The 15,957-nt window shown below is 36.5% G+C and overlaps 1 protein-coding gene across 1 annotated transcript in view; it reads right to left on the bottom strand.

The window, feature by feature from the left end:
- The window catches only part of CACNA2D3 (calcium voltage-gated channel auxiliary subunit alpha2delta 3), a 388,427-nt gene that overhangs the window by 105,491 nt on the left and 266,979 nt on the right, over positions 1-15,957 (bottom strand). The window contains exons 14-16 of the mRNA XM_058844987.1: positions 10,057-10,074; positions 3,341-3,412; positions 2,476-2,556 (exon numbers count right to left, since the gene is read on the bottom strand). Of these exons, the coding sequence (XP_058700970.1) occupies positions 2,476-2,556; positions 3,341-3,412; positions 10,057-10,074 (171 nt within the window). The remainder of the gene's footprint in view (positions 1-2,475; positions 2,557-3,340; positions 3,413-10,056; positions 10,075-15,957) is intronic.

The following is a 15,957-nucleotide window of genomic DNA, read 5'->3' as shown; positions in this document are numbered from 1 at the left end:
ATAGTGTGACAAGGGAACGAGCTGTTGGCTAAATATCAGATCTCAAGTGTAATTGTCTGTGTTGATAACTGCAGGATGACATCCAGGCAATGGAAGTCAGGTAAGGAAACAAATGTGGGTGGTATATTTCACAGGAAAAAAGAATTTGCCTGCTTGAGGCCTACACAGGATCTGAGGGTAGCATTTTATCATGTTGTGTGCAATGTGTGAAACTGCACAGTCTCTGCAGTATCTGAGAGATGTTACCACTTACAGCAGCACTGCCATTTAAAACCTTGAATTCTGTCTCTAAGTCACAGATTCAGAAACAAAAATACCTTCTTTTAACTGTCGTAAAACGTCACATGTAAGTCAAGTATTACCAAATCCAACCCCACCTTATTCAGGAGAAACTGCCACTGACATCTGGGGATGTTTAGTCAAGGTAACAACTGCTGCAAAGAGCTTATTGCTATTATTCATCTTCCTCAGCATAAAATCCACCTCATCCAAGCTGAGAGGATTCCAGGCCAGCAGACTTCTATTTTCAACCATCATTTTATATCCCTGTGTGAATTTTTTGTCACGTGTTGCCTCTGCAGGAATGGGTCCCAGGGGTGATTATGCTCTTGCAATTGCAGAGTCTTTGTTTAGGGCATGTGGGACTGGAAGTTATAACTCAAGTGATCTCACTAACCCAACTGCATTGCATGATACTGGGGCCTCCTGTAATAATCCTCTCTTTCAGTACATCCTGCAATATAAAACATACCTTCAAATAAAAATCTAATATTCAGCAAGAGGATCATATATTACTTCCATAGAAAACAAATTCTTAAAAAAATTATTTTCTGAATCAGTCTCAATCTGTTCCAATATCCATTATTTGGGCCTCCTACTCTTTCTAGATTCTCATATTCAGACTATGACCAAATCTTACAGATTATTTAGGAGTAACATCACTGTTACTTGGCCTTTCCTATCCAGCCATGCACAGCCAAGCTTTTATTTCTGCAGGTACTACAACGTTGTTCTTCCTTCTCACTACAAATGAAACTTGCTTTCCCCACAGCTCCTTACAGGCAGCTCCAAAGATTGTGGCCATTGCTCCAAATTTAGCAAAGGAACAAATTTTTCTCCTTTCTCCTCTGCCTTCTACTGATTCGGAATTTCTGCATGCACAGAAGTATAGCATAAGTTTCTGTTAGCAAATGGTGGTGGTGTGTGCACTGAGAGAGTTCCCTGCTATTTATTCTGAGCAGCAATGTCTCTGTCACTGTGCTTTGATATCAGTGTGGAGTCACCTGCTGCCTCTTCCCATTGCCTGCAGCTTTGTTCCACCTGGGACAGCCTTTCTGTGCTGGGTTTGCACAGCCCCCGTGCTGGTGGGATCCAGGTCGCAGGAATTTACTCCAATTTACCTTGTCAATATTATTGTCACTCCTTTTTAGGCATCATTGTTATCAAGTTCCTGTTTAATTTAAACTTCCCAGTTACTGTATATTGATCCAGAAAATCATTTGGTGAATCCTAATGTATTCAAACTAGAATTAAAATTGATAGGAGGAATTTTATGTAAGAATATTGGAAGGCACTCACAAGTCAGTTTCTTCCTACACTCTCTTAGAAATCACTAAATGACAACAATTGACATGAAATGACTAAATGACAATTAAGAGACAATTTGTATGATACACAGATTTATGATCAGTACAGGTGCTGTCAAACTGCAGCTATTCCAGTGGCCTCTTTAGCAAAGGCTGTCTACAATATTGTGTTACATGCTTGTTAGTCATGCAAAAAAAATCCCCTAGGAATGAACTGGAAAATATTAATTTAATTTTCATTTGTGAATAGAAGAGTACTATAGTAAAATACTTCAGACATGGAGAAGTAATGAAATACTAATGTACTGCATCAAATTTAAAAGAAAAGTAATTACATTTTATGTTTTACTGAATGAAACACATTTCATTCATTCATTCACAAGAGATATAGTGGTTCAAATTTTGAAAATTTCTATGATAATTAATTTTTAAGAATTTTATTGTAGACTTGTCATTGGGACAAGAAGAATTACACACAAACAGAAAGCCTAAAGCCACATTAAGAATAGGTTTTCATTAAAAGTTACGAAATTTTGCAATTTTTCAGCATTTTTTTATTATTATTTTGACTAATTTCTGACTATATTTCATAGTTTGATAACTTCATTAATTTTATAATTACATTGATTTTAATATGGGAAGTATTTAATACTACCATCTACCATCTAAACCACACTGATTCACAACAATGTGAAATTCAGGCCATATTTTAACTTAAGTTTTAAAAACGGCACTTGATCTCAGACACTACAGTGGTAAAATTCCTGAGGAAAATGGGTGAAATAATGGAGCTATGTAAGTATAAATAATAACAACATATTAAATGAATTATGTTATATTTGAGGCATTATACTGAATATAAATTATATATACACCATTTGTGTATTACCTTGTACTTTGGAATAGTTTTTAAAAGCTCCTTAACGGGAACATCTGTGCCAACTACTCCCAGGAGAATCCCTTTAGACCTCTGAAAAGAACAATAAAAAATGCACTCAGAACTACAATAATAATAAACATTCTCACCACTTATTTCACCTTGCAGCTACACTGCAGAGCTGAACAGATAACTGACAAATTATTTTTAAAGTGGGGAAGGCAGACACTGGTACAACTCAGCTGATCAAGCAGTAATTAAATCAATAATATTGCTCCTTTCTGCTTTATTGACAATTCACATAGAAAAGGCATGCAAGGTTTTGATAACTGGTGAGTCCCTCTACTGAAATCTTTCACATGCAAATAGGTTTTAAATTAAAAACTACTGTTAAAAATATGTTACTTCTCTCTTTCCCAATTTCTCATACCATTTGATGAACAAAAGAGAAAGATGAAGCAAGCATTAAGGGGAAAGTATACTTCTGTTTCTTTAACAATCTGTTGAATTACTAAAGATAAATAGATACATCTATAATAGGCATAAAATTAATTAAATTCTCAGTTATATTGGAGCAAAGAGGAAAATTATATAGAATATTTGCTACAAAAAAGTAATACAGAAGTAAGAAAGCTGCAAGGCCCAGTGTCATCTGGGATTTTCACTTCAACATGGGGTTTCATCATATTACCATGGTTTCTAGACTATAGGTATTTGATATTATTTGTCCACATTTTTATGGTAATAAAGGGATAGTAACTGCAGACAAAATATGAAGAAAAAAAATTAGAGTTGGCTAAAATCTTGTTAGATCCCTGAAAGCAACTTCACATTGGTCACACCATTATCACATAACAGAAATAATCCGAGTACTTACAGTCTCATTTTGCTTACTAAATACAGGCATGGCAACAGTTGTCATCAACACCAATCCCTGATCATCAGCAAGCTATATTTGAAAAAAGAAACACTATCTCTGAGAACTACGGGGCAATTACAAGCACGTGATTGCAGTTTTCAATGACATTATTTCCATTTTAAACGAGCTAAGGCAGTTGATCCAGATGTCACTGATGCTTTACGCGCAGCCCAGCCCAGCCCGGAAGCAGCTGTGCCCATCCCAATGCAGGCAAGATGCCTCCTCATCCTCTGTCCTACTGCAGTCTGCTCTGAGGAGCACCAAGAGCAGCAGCAAAGCAGCTGGAGCTCTGCTCACATCCCTCCCACTGTCAGCTCTGCCAAAGCTGCCTCGGGCTGTTTTCTCCCAGCAAAGAGCAAGAGGTCATGAGGTGTGTGTGCTTTGTACTGGTGCAGAGACCAGAACGGAGATCCGAGATCTCGGTTCCCACGGCAGCACAGAGGGTGACAGCCAGTGAGGATCCCAGGAGCACCTTGGCTCCAGCTGCTTTCGCTGGACAAAGAGGTGCCATGAAGCATTAGTTGATTCTGCACATCAACTTCCAACTCATTTTTCTAGGTTAGGGAGAAAACAGATCTCCTGACCTTGGTTCCATTCAAGAGAAGCACGTAGGATGTTTATCAGTGGCCACGGTGAGAGTGCTCAGATTGTCTCCTCCCTGCTCAGACCGCAGCTCTGACCCAAGGCAGAGCCTGACTGGGATTCTCTGACCAGTGCTGCTCTGTGCCTGTCCATCACACAGGCAACGTGTGAAAGACAGCTCAAGCAGCAGGTGGAGAGTTATTGTCCAACCCCTTCTGTCCCCAGGGACAGGTATTATAGCTGAAGAGGTTTATCCAACACTTGAAAGTGTGACACAGTTCTGATCTCAAGTGGAGATTTTGTAGAGCACAAATTCTGCTTTGCTGCAGCTGTATTCAGCCAGCTGGATGCAGCAACAGGGATGATCTTGATGAGCAATACTGTAGGTGACAGTCGTGCCTAATTGTGGCTGTGACATTCTCCTACCACTCATATTTCTATCATGTTTTCTGCACTCAGGTAAAATTCTAATTCTTGTTCTTTTTAGAACTTTTGCAATTTTTTTTTGCTTTGTTTGTGTTTACGAAGGTTTTCTTACAATGAAGGAATAGCAATTGGCTCCCCACATTCTCAGAAAACAATTCCTACATTATGAGAAAGATACCTTATGAAGCATATTCCACATTAAAAAATCAGACAAACAAAATCTAGAAAATTATATGTTCTGCATCTCCCAATCTTCTTCAGGAGGATTTTAAGTTTCTTAAACAAGTATATTTACTGAGGCATGGCACTATCTCATGGTGAGAAGGAATGTTTGCAGACATTAGACAGGAACACAAATGGGGTTTAGAGTCAAGAAGGTTTACATCTGATAAGGAATCACTAGGGATATGAGGTGGAACAAACTTATGATCATATTTCCTTTTTTTTTTGTTTGTTTTCCTTGTTAGCAAGAAGAGATAATTCTAACCCCAATAGAATCCTTGATCTATCAAGGAATAGTAAATTATTAAACAAACAGGAAAAAAACCAAAAACACTGCAAAACATTGTGGGTTCAAAGGTTGCACTTAAAACTCAAATGCAGCCAAACCAATGTAGGAATTTCCACTTCTTGGCCAGAGTAGTAGAGTCAAGCACACTGACATGATTTGTGTGGAGAGGAGCCCAGGAAGTGGAAAAGCATTCTGCTGATTACGAGGTGATATTTTGGAGCACTTAGTGATTTTATATGATTGCCCTGGGTAGTCTTCTCTGACATCATGTTTTTGTCAAGTGCCAGGACAGTATTAATTTACGAGTCCCCTCACTCTCAAGATATTACTAAAAACAATTCAATGGATAGGATAAAGCCAGGGGACTGTCAGTAGAGTTTTAGGGTGCTTGAAATTCTTTGCATGGAGGAAAAAAGCCCCACAGTCTGGAGCTCCTGGGAATTTATGAAAGAACTGCTCATTAACTCTCAAAACTGACTATGGAAGCAGGCAAGAGTGATTGCCCTATAATTTTGTTATCTACAAGTACCAACTAGAGCTGGCTGCTGCAATCATTTCTATAGAATTGCAATGTATAATCCAGCCTGTTTGAATTTTTATTTGTTTGGCAGATGAACAGGTTGTTGACCACTTCCATAAGTGGAGTCAGCAAATAGCTGAATGAGCAGGGACTCATATTTACAATGTTTTCCTGAGTCACTGCTCATCATAATGTAGTTACTGTCTCGTTTAAAATGATGAATGTAGGAGACAGCATCAATGATTTGCCGCAGAATGGTAACAGTTTTAGGTGGGCAGCTACTCAATGGCTATGGACACTCAGTTGATAAAATGCTGAGCAAAAAATAACAAACCTTTGAAAGAAAATAAATCTCAAGAATGAGGAAAAAATGTGTTCCCAGGCTAAATGTCTCTTGGCTGTTTAGAATAACGAAACAAAACATACTCTCTGAAAAAGGTGCAGATCTCTAATGCCTAGTGATAATAGTTTTATAATTGGAGGGAAAATTCCCTTTAGAAATAGATTTAACTACAACAGTTTTCCTTTTAATTCCTCACTGTACAGTTACCCCCCTTCAGAACAACCTCAAGCAGATCTTCCTAAAAACAAATAAAAATCATCCTCTTAGCATGAAGCCACTTAGAGTTTAGACTCCCACCCATCCATATCTCAGGGCAATGAGCGAGGCAGGCTCCAGAATTAAACCAGACACACATATACAGGAAAGAATATAAACATTTTCTGGGGTGTTCCCATTACAGAAAGAGGAATTTGAAAACTGAAGTGTCTTCCTTGGGAGTGTATAGTCAAGAAGAGTTACAGTGGGCTGTCCAGAACTTCTGATGCACCTGCCCAACCCACTCCCCCTTCTTCCTTTGCCCACTCTCTATAGATTTGGTTCACAATGTTCCGTCTTCTGTGACCACTGCACTTTTATGTGCTGTGATCAAAGTCATGAGGCAGGCTAGAAGCCTCAGAGAATTGGAATTTGTGTTTTATATGGACTAAAAGAATAAGGAATAGCTATTATTTTGGCATAGATTCAAGTTATGATCTGGGACAATATAGAAACCTGTGTGAGCATCTTCTGTTAAAGAGATATTTCTGTGTTTGACACACAGAATAAATGCTAAAAAACCCTTTATTGCAAAATAGTTACTTGGAGTTTGTAAACTGCCAATTCAAAAATGTTATTAAAAGTCAGTTTGCTTGTTGAGGAATGTGTGAGAGAAATTTGGAAACTAAAGACTGCAATTAACATGCAAGTGAAAATTTTAACATGGTTTTCTGATTAGAAACTAAATATGCATTACAAAACAAAGACAATAGCATCTCATGAGGAGAAAATAGATCCAAAGGAATGCTAAATCAAACTGTTTACTTTATGATTATTTTTTACTCCATTAGATTCCACTTAAATGTAATAATTTTACAAAAGTGCTAAAATCACTAGTCACGCACTTCAGTGAAACCGCAGCTTTCCAAATTTTCTATTCCCAATGACAGTTAATTCAACTCTTCAAAGTATAATGTAAACGATGTAGGGAATGATAAATGATCCTCCCAAAAGGCTGAAAGCATCAAGATATGAGGAGGGCACAGAACTACTCACAGAAGTTAAGGATAACACAGAAAGAGAGAAGAAAGCTGTCAGGAACTTTTGTGCAATAAATACCATTAAAACATTTCTATATTGAGGAAGTATGGTTCCATTCATGAGAGAATCATTAAAAAAATTCTTAAATGTTCCTAAACACAACTCTCTGCTTCTGATTTGTGCACCTAATTTATTCACATCTACCTTTTCACTCAAGCTAAGTAGAACAAAACATCACAGCAGGAGTAGGGCAAAAGCTTTTGAATCCTGCTGTGTTTGCTGAGGAAAGCAAGTAAAGCTTTCCTACTTGGAAACAAAACACCTTTTTGAACTATTAAGGAAAAATGGCTTTTGCTCTTCAGTGCATACAAAAAGCTGTTTAACATAACAGTTTCAAAGATAAAGGTCATTTTGGAAATCAAAATGAAAAAATTTGAAAAGTGGTAAATTTGAGTTATTATTTTATCTTACTGCTATTTTCACAGCCCTGTGGGATGGCTACATAAAAACATGCATAAAAGAAACACAAAGGACAAGTAAAATTCATATGAATTTTTTTCATTTGTCTGGTAGCAATTCTTCCTTTTAGATACATTAACTCTCCTTATACATATTTTGTTCTTAAAGTAACATAACCAGACCAAATCAAAGTATTGCTTGAAACTGGTGAGTTTTTGGTTGATGTTTTTTGGCTGGTTGGGTGGGTTGTTGGTTTGATTTGGTTTTGTGGTATTTTCAATTTTAACTACAGGGCATATCACAAAGATCTTTTCAAGACAAATATCATGGTGCTGCAGACATATCCAGCTTAAACCCATCATTATTCATTTCACCTGCTCTCCAATTCTGAATTTGCACCAGTTTGGCTAAGAGCAGATGGCATAAGAGTAACAGGTTTAGTTGTTATTTAACTGCTGTAGACAGTTGAAAACCTACAGGTCTTCAAACTCAATAGCTAATCACCACAGAACACTGATTAAACACTGAAAATCTGAAGCCAAATGTCCCACATATAAGAGAAAACACATTTCATCAAGATGGTGAAGTATTTATAATAGATATGAAATATTAAAGGTAAACTTGAAATGCCACATTTTTCTTCAGATCACTCAAAGATTAACGTGAACATGTTTAGAGAGACATGACTGTTTGAAATGTTTATAGAGAAAACATATGCAAGATGATACATAGATTCCAACAAAAATACAGTACAAGTTCAGACACCACATGGCAAAACAGTGACTAAGTCATTCATAAAGGCATGCACCAGCCCTCTGCTGCTTCCCTTCACCTTGCAGAGAGCAAGAGAGATTCTCTTGGTTTGTTCATAAGCTGCCTGGCCACACTTATTAAAAGGCATATTTCTTGCCTGAAGTTATCAAAAGCCCAGGAGGATTACTTGTACCTGTCCCCACTCCCCATCCCATTCCTTCCTTCCCACCCCTATCCTCTTTCTCTGCACAAAAGTAATACACAGTCAACTAGACCGTAGTCAGCTATGTGTGCATATAAAAATATGTGGCTTTAGTTCTGCATTTGTTTGATCCAGGGGTAAAAATCACTGAAAATTGGCAACCTTGACCATTTATGAAAATTGTGCTTGTTAACCACAAACTTGAGTAATTTGTAACAGATTATTCAGAATTGTGGCCATCAGAACAGGTAATACAGAACCACATGGCACAAGCTGACAAACAGCTCCTGCAGCAGCACATCACAGTCTGACTCTCTCTTCTTTCTGCAAACTGTTAAGAGAAGCATTTGGCACAAACATTTAGACAAGCAGGTGAAAATGAAAAAGCCAAAGTTAGCTACTCCAGCCACTCTTTTGGTCCTTCTACTTTTCCAGAAAGCTGTACACAAAATATTTATTGAAACCTTATATTTCAAGAAGATAAACAAAAACCAAACAACACAAACCAAACATTTTTTTGGTACCATGTTCTGCAACTATCAAAGCATGAACAAACCACGGACATAGTCCAGTGTCATAAAATAGCATATTACTTTGAGGTTTGAAATAGAATTTTCTGAGCTCCACGAGCAAGGGATTTTCAAACTCATCATAAAAATAAAGCCTCCCATCCTCATATTTCTCTCTTTTTAAACTAAAAAGTGGCTGAGATATGTTAGTGAAGTTCTAAGTTCTGTGGATGCCCTCACCATTCTTCAAAAGCTGTGAAGTGAAAGATCACTTCTCTTACAGCTTTCATTAAAAACTGAACTTCTATCATCATCCATGAATGTTAATAACAGTGGCATCAAACTGATTGCTGTGACATTTCTTATTGAAGGTGCTTTACCAAGAATAAGAATGACTTGGACAAGTGAGTGTTGCAATTGCCCAGCATATTCTATTCCTTTCTATAATTTTAATATTTTTTTACCAAAACCACAAAACACCAGCTAGATTTTTTAGTTTCTGGAAGCCTTGATTATATTTGTGAGATACATAAGGACGATGCAACAGGCACCAAGCAATTCTTTGGCACACTGACTGTGCTGTCCTACGCGCGGTGCTGACTCTGGTAACACCATATCGATGCAGAAGTGGTTTAAAGGCAAGAGCACGTTGTATGAAAAGTCTGCAACCTGCTAGAGAAGTCAAATGCTGAATGTTCAGGGGTGTGTTGGTAGATACAGTGGGGAGCAGTGAAAGGGTACCAGCTATGCCATGGATTCTGCAGTCTCTACAACAGATCCAGAAATATTTCACATGGATTAATGGAGTGGGTTGGCATTTTTTTTTTAATCCCTACTATTATTTCAAATTGCTGATAAAATAGCCTCCCTGTCGTTTCCAAGTTGTTTCCAAGTTGTTATTTCCAAGCCACTGGACGCCTGGCATGTTAAAATAGCTCAAATGTTTGAAGAGCTGCTCTCAGCAGGTACCTCAGCTGGGCTCAAAGCCAGGCTCCTTCCTGGGGCCGAGCTCGGAGCCCCCGTGACAGTGAAGTGTTTCACTGATCACCACCTGTACCGCACTCACACCACCATGGAAACGTGAAGCACTGGTGACTACTTGGAATGACTAGGATTTGATTAAAATATTTTACCTTTTGTGCCTGAGGGAGCTGGAAAACAACAAAACAGAACAAGTAATTATACATTAAATTAATTTGAACAGCTACTTTAGCTGCTGTATTATTAAAAGCATAATCATAATATAGAACAAAGTGTAAAGGAAAGAAACTAGAGGAACTAGGTTTACATTGCCAATTGATTCAACTTATTGAGGGCTGAATTTATGATTTGACAGCTTTTCTATGAGGTATCACAAAAGCACCATTTAATTTGTTAAATACTACCACACCAAAAAAGGGATTGTTTTCTCATCAGATATGGTATCACGCCTGAAATGTGTAGTTCCATCTTCCTGTACACAAATATAATTCAACATAAAGACAGATTTAGTTTTAAATGAAACAGACATTAGGAGGAGATTATCATATTAAAGTAGAAGGTTGCATCCTCCATAACAGAGGAAAGAAAACCAAAATGGGAATAGAAAGTTAGTAACTGCTTATGCAAACAGATTACAATACATGCATAATATACAATAATATATGCATTGAACAATACATTTCTGTGCTGTAAACACAAGTATGATTATATGTGCATATATGCAAATCAAATGCAAGTGTTTATGCATATATGCATATTTGTACCACACAAATGTTATCAGACAAGAGTAGCCATACCTGGTTGTGTGCACAGTATTTACTGTAAGCAACAACTCATGTATAAAGGCACTGAGAGCAGGCAGCAGACTCCATCACATATAAAAGACATTTTTTTATCAAGAGCTGAAAGATGGGTTCTGTTTTCACTTCAGAAAAAAGAAAACCCATTGTAGTGGAGGAAGTCAGAAAACCAAACTGTTACAGGCACAATACAGTTTTCCTTTTTTCTGAATTCTTCTCCTCTTACTCCACACTTGTGGAGAAATTCACACACGTAGCACTTTAGCCTTGAGCTAAGTCCACCTCCTCAGAAAATTTCTTAGTCCAACTCAAATGTTTTCTTTAAAGGCATCATCTGAACACGGAAACGGGCAGGTGAATCGATGCCAAATGCAAAAAGACTTTCAAGATCTCTAGTGAGCTTCTGACTGACCTTTTGCCCTTCCTCTGAATGAAAACAAATAGAGAAAAAAACACCAAACTTGAACAGTCCTCTGTTAAAAGCTAATATCCACATGGTATATGTCATGAAAGAGAGCTGTCTCACATGATCTCTAATTCACAAATACTGGGAGCAAGCAGCCACAATTTCTCCATTTTCACAACATAAAATGGTAACAAAATTAATGTCAGGAAGAATTGCTACAAGTAAAATTCTCTCATCCTAAAACTGCAGTGATCCAATATCAAAATACAAACCATGATCACATTTAAGTATGACCTACATGTATTTTAAAACAAGCCCTTTTTAAAAATTAAATTTTTACATTGAACACTATAAAAGGGTTGCTGCAGAAATTGCAGATATCTGTGAATTGTAAATACATGACCTAAATCCTGTATAACAGGTTAGAGCAGTTTAAAGCCTTTCTGAAAGTTTAACTAGTTAGCCTCTGACGTGGTTAATTACCTTGACTCTGAGAAGTGGAAACTTTGTCTTTTTTACATTCAAACAAAGAAGAGGAGAAAGTTGCAACTTTTTTTTTTTTTTTTTTTTAAATTTGCCAAATACAGTCAGGTCAAGTTTTGTCAAGTGAGGGAGTTACAGTCAGATGGATTGAAATGAGGATTTCATATTAATAACTACCACACAAACAAGATGCTTCACACTTTTGAAGACAAAGTGACCCCTATTGCTTTTACTCAGATTATTTTCATGAGCACATAAATAAGCATTTACAAACTAGAGTTATTTATTATCTGCTGGTGAATTCAGTTAATCAATCCAATTCATAACTTTTTTTAAAATCAAGAGTATTTCCATTCTCTGAAATATCAATAGTCACAACCTTGATTAAGAATAATAAAGTCAATATATGCGAGCATCATGGTTTTTCTGGGGCTGGAATTCTCAACACATTTCACCTAAGCTTAAAAATCCAGGTTCAAGGTCTTTCCTCAACAAAAAACAGTGGGGAAAAAAAAAAAAAAAGTCTTTGTTCCCATCAGGTAAATTTTCATCCTATTGCTGATTTGAGACTTGGCTGATACAAGGTCCTATATGTCAGCAATTCAGTTTAATACTTGCTACAAGTTCCTCTGAAATAAACTGTGGAGTTTTGTCTGACATTACCCCTGCTGGGAGGCCATAGGAAACAAATAATTTTCCTAACAATAACAGTAATAGTCCTCTGCTCTGACCCTTTATTGAACAGAGTAAGAGCTGCCTGTCTGTGTGTAAAAGCCAGCAGGTACCTCTGATGGGTGTGTTTGCTTCAAGAGGCAGCTGCAGAGCAAAGTGTGATCCTTCCCTGGCCCTCCAGCACTGCAGGTATTTCTATTCTACCTTCACCCCTGGTAAAATGTGCCCTTTGGGTGCTTTTATTCAGCTCCAGCCACACCAAAGTACCTCCTCCTCCTGCTTTCCAGTACCTCTTTCCAGTGCCTCTTCTTCCCTCAGGTGCTTGTCCCTGAACAATACACATGATGCAGATCTGTTTTACTTGCTCCTAGTTTGCCATCTGGGTAAAGCAGGTTTTGTTAAAATTATTGTGGCTGGAGCTCAGGGAGGATCCCTGGCCATTTGCTGGCTCCTGGTTCATGGAGCTGTGGGTCAGGAGGAGCCAGCTGAAGGAAAATGGACCTTGCTGCACAAAGCTGCTGAGGAAGAGACCTTTGCTGTACTGCCAGGCACAGCAGAGACAGGAGCCTGCACACCTGTAAGCACCAGGGGAAACCTAAGAGAATTTTCTGGTTTTCTGATTTAGAAAAAGCAGATTTAGGGATCTTGATGGAACTACACAGATTTTGCTGCAACTTAAAAAAAAATCTTAAAGATCAAGACTAAAGCAATGGAGCATTGCAAGACCACAGGTAAAAAAGTAGTGGGAGTTGTTTTCAAACTCCTTTTAACCAGAAAAAAAAAAAAATCTTTACTAAAAACATTTTCTTATTCTATTTTGTATTGTAAAAAAATTTCTCTCAGAAAGTGGAGGCCCCCTGAGGTTCACAATATGCTTGATGTCAGTAAGACATGTTGAGAATTCCACGTCTAAATTCAGGTCAACTTGGGGTCCCGTCACACCATCTAACACAGAATAAATAACTGCAGGAGGTTTTTCAATACTGGTGTGCACACACTGTCATGCTTTCCACATTTGCAAATAATCTAGCATTGTTTTGAGTCCTTCATGGAAATGTGTTTGGTATTACCAGAAAAAGAAAAATTAGACACTACTAGCGTGGTAAAAAAAAACCCAAGACAGGCAAAGGGATACAACATTAATGACTTTGCACAATTTTTTGGATAAGATACCTGTGACACCAACATGATTGAACCAAACAAAACTGCAGAGATCTGAAATACTGTCTTTAGAGCAGGAATGAGTCACAGGACCAGTAGTTCTCATAAGTACCTTGTAAAAGGCCATCTCCTTTCACCCTTATCAAAAGAAGTTTGTAAAGACTGATTTTGTAAATGATTTAATAATAATTGAAAAGAAAAAGGTTAAAATATTTTAGAGCTGTTTCAACAATTTATTCAAAACATTATGTAGCTGCATGCCCTAGATTTCCAAGAAACCAAGTCCAAAAGTTTTAAAGGAAAACACAGTAGAATTATAGACTTATTGTTCTGTTGGATCAGAATTCAACCTGATGTTTGTTTGAAGAACAGCAAAAAAAAAAATCTTCTGCAAGAGTAAGTTATACTCAGTAGTTTCTTACTATGTCTAAAATCATGGGTTCTATTACTAATGAAACAAAAATAACATATATAATTATGATATCAACTTTCCATTTCTATTTTTCTAATGATTTCATGGAATTACTGTTATAAAAAGTATACTTTTGCAATTACTTATGTTTAAACACTGGAAAAAAATAAAGACTTATTTTACATTCACTGGCCTCATTTCCACAGTCCTTTTCTCCCGCCAAGCTTTTAAAAGTCACAGAAAAACAGCCCTACCCCTACAGACTTGATTCTTCCACTATCAGATACAATACAAATCAACAGAAAGTAACTGCAAACATATCAGTAAATAATCAGCAAGTCTGGATATGGTTTTGATAATACAGACATTTCTATAAATACTTTCTGAGCTGCACTAAATTTAACCTTAATGCCTTGCTAAATTTATGGTGTTTTTAATGTTCCTGTTCATCCCATCCATGTCACATAGTGACTCTTTATTTGACATGGGATGTATGGCTTAGAATTTTCACTTTTCAAAAATACATTTTCAGGAAAGATATGAAGTGCTGTGGCAAACATGGAGAAATGCAAAACATTTCATACTTTGCTAGCAGGTTTCCTCAGCTCTTCCTATAAATAGCAAAAGCTTGGGAAAGAATAGAAATAATATTCCAATTCTCTATTTTAGAGCAGAAAATTTAAACTTTCTGCTTTAAAATCTACTTACTCAGTTGCTATAAGATACAGCATTTAAATATTATGATTTTGACAATTTCTCTTTTGCAATCTGTGCACTTATTTCCCCCCCCCATCTAAGTACTACAGGCATCATAGAAAATTATATGCACACACTGAGGAAGAAATAAAATTCAGCCTCCTACTGGGATGCTTCTGACATTAAGACTTCAGTATAAATATTAAAAGAGTGACATTAACCTGCAGCTTACTAGGCCAACATCTCTAAGAAAATGCACTTGATTTTTCAAGGGATTTAAGAGCAAATCCTTCATTGTTCACATAATTGTTTTACTGTGCTACCACATATTTTTCAGTTACTACAGCATTTTAGTCAAGGATAGACTGTGCTCTGCATACAAAGTACACCCATCAGAGGAAATTTAAATGTTGCTATGGAGAAGAGAGTTATAAAACATAGATGAAAACTACAATTCTAGTTCTCTTTAAAAAGAATTCCTATAGATGACAGAAAGGAAAGAATATAGCTCCTGTGAAATATGAAAAAGAGAACACACAGGAGTTGTAAAGGTATTGGATTGGAATTAAGAAATAGTAAAATAAAAAGTTACATGGCTCCACTCTTTGAAAATTTGATACATTTTCTAAAATACATTAACTGCTTGTTAATGCAAATGACTGAAGAATTCCTAAAGCAGTCTATGAATCTTTTTATAAAATCAGAATCAGCACAAAAAGGATCTAAATATTCTCAACTTTTAAAACGGTTATTTAAATCATATCTGTCTGCATCTGCTCTCTGAGCTTCATGTGGAAATGAACAGACAAGAAATCCATACTCGTATATTCTGTGAGTCTATGCCTGTGACTCATTTGTATAAACTCACTGTTCTCTCTTTTTAATGAATGAAAAATATTTACAGAAAAGATTATACTTAAATTAAACCAAGTGATTACTTTAAGCATGAGGTTTTGTTAGAAACTTGATTAATAAATACTTTTTATAGAATTCTACTAATTGTATGGATAAGCCACGTGACTACAAATCAAAGTAACAGAACCTGACACTCCATGAGCATTCCACACACCATGACCAAAATTTTGGCCTCATGCTTGTGTGTTTAAAGGGAGCAAGTCTTATTTTCATTATTACACCAATAACTAAATACTCCTAAGCATTTATCCATAAATGCTTTTTATTTATAAATAAAATATTTATAATAAATTAATAATAAATATTTATCCACAGTCAATTCTGCTTATATATGCAAACATATATTCTGTATAAACATTACTATATTTATATCTTCCTATAGAAATTATTGATACAACTATTTTCTTGTCTGCTGTATAGTAGGTCTATCCCTCCTAATTAAAAGCTGTACAAATACTCATTCATGGAATTGGAATAATTTTCTAAATATAGACAACTCCAGGCCAAA

This window comes from Poecile atricapillus, chromosome 9 (genome assembly GCF_030490865.1).
Source record: "Poecile atricapillus isolate bPoeAtr1 chromosome 9, bPoeAtr1.hap1, whole genome shotgun sequence".
NCBI lineage: Eukaryota > Metazoa > Chordata > Aves > Passeriformes > Paridae > Poecile > Poecile atricapillus.
Note: the sequence above shows the minus strand (reverse complement) of the source record. Positions and strands in the feature narration are given on the sequence as shown.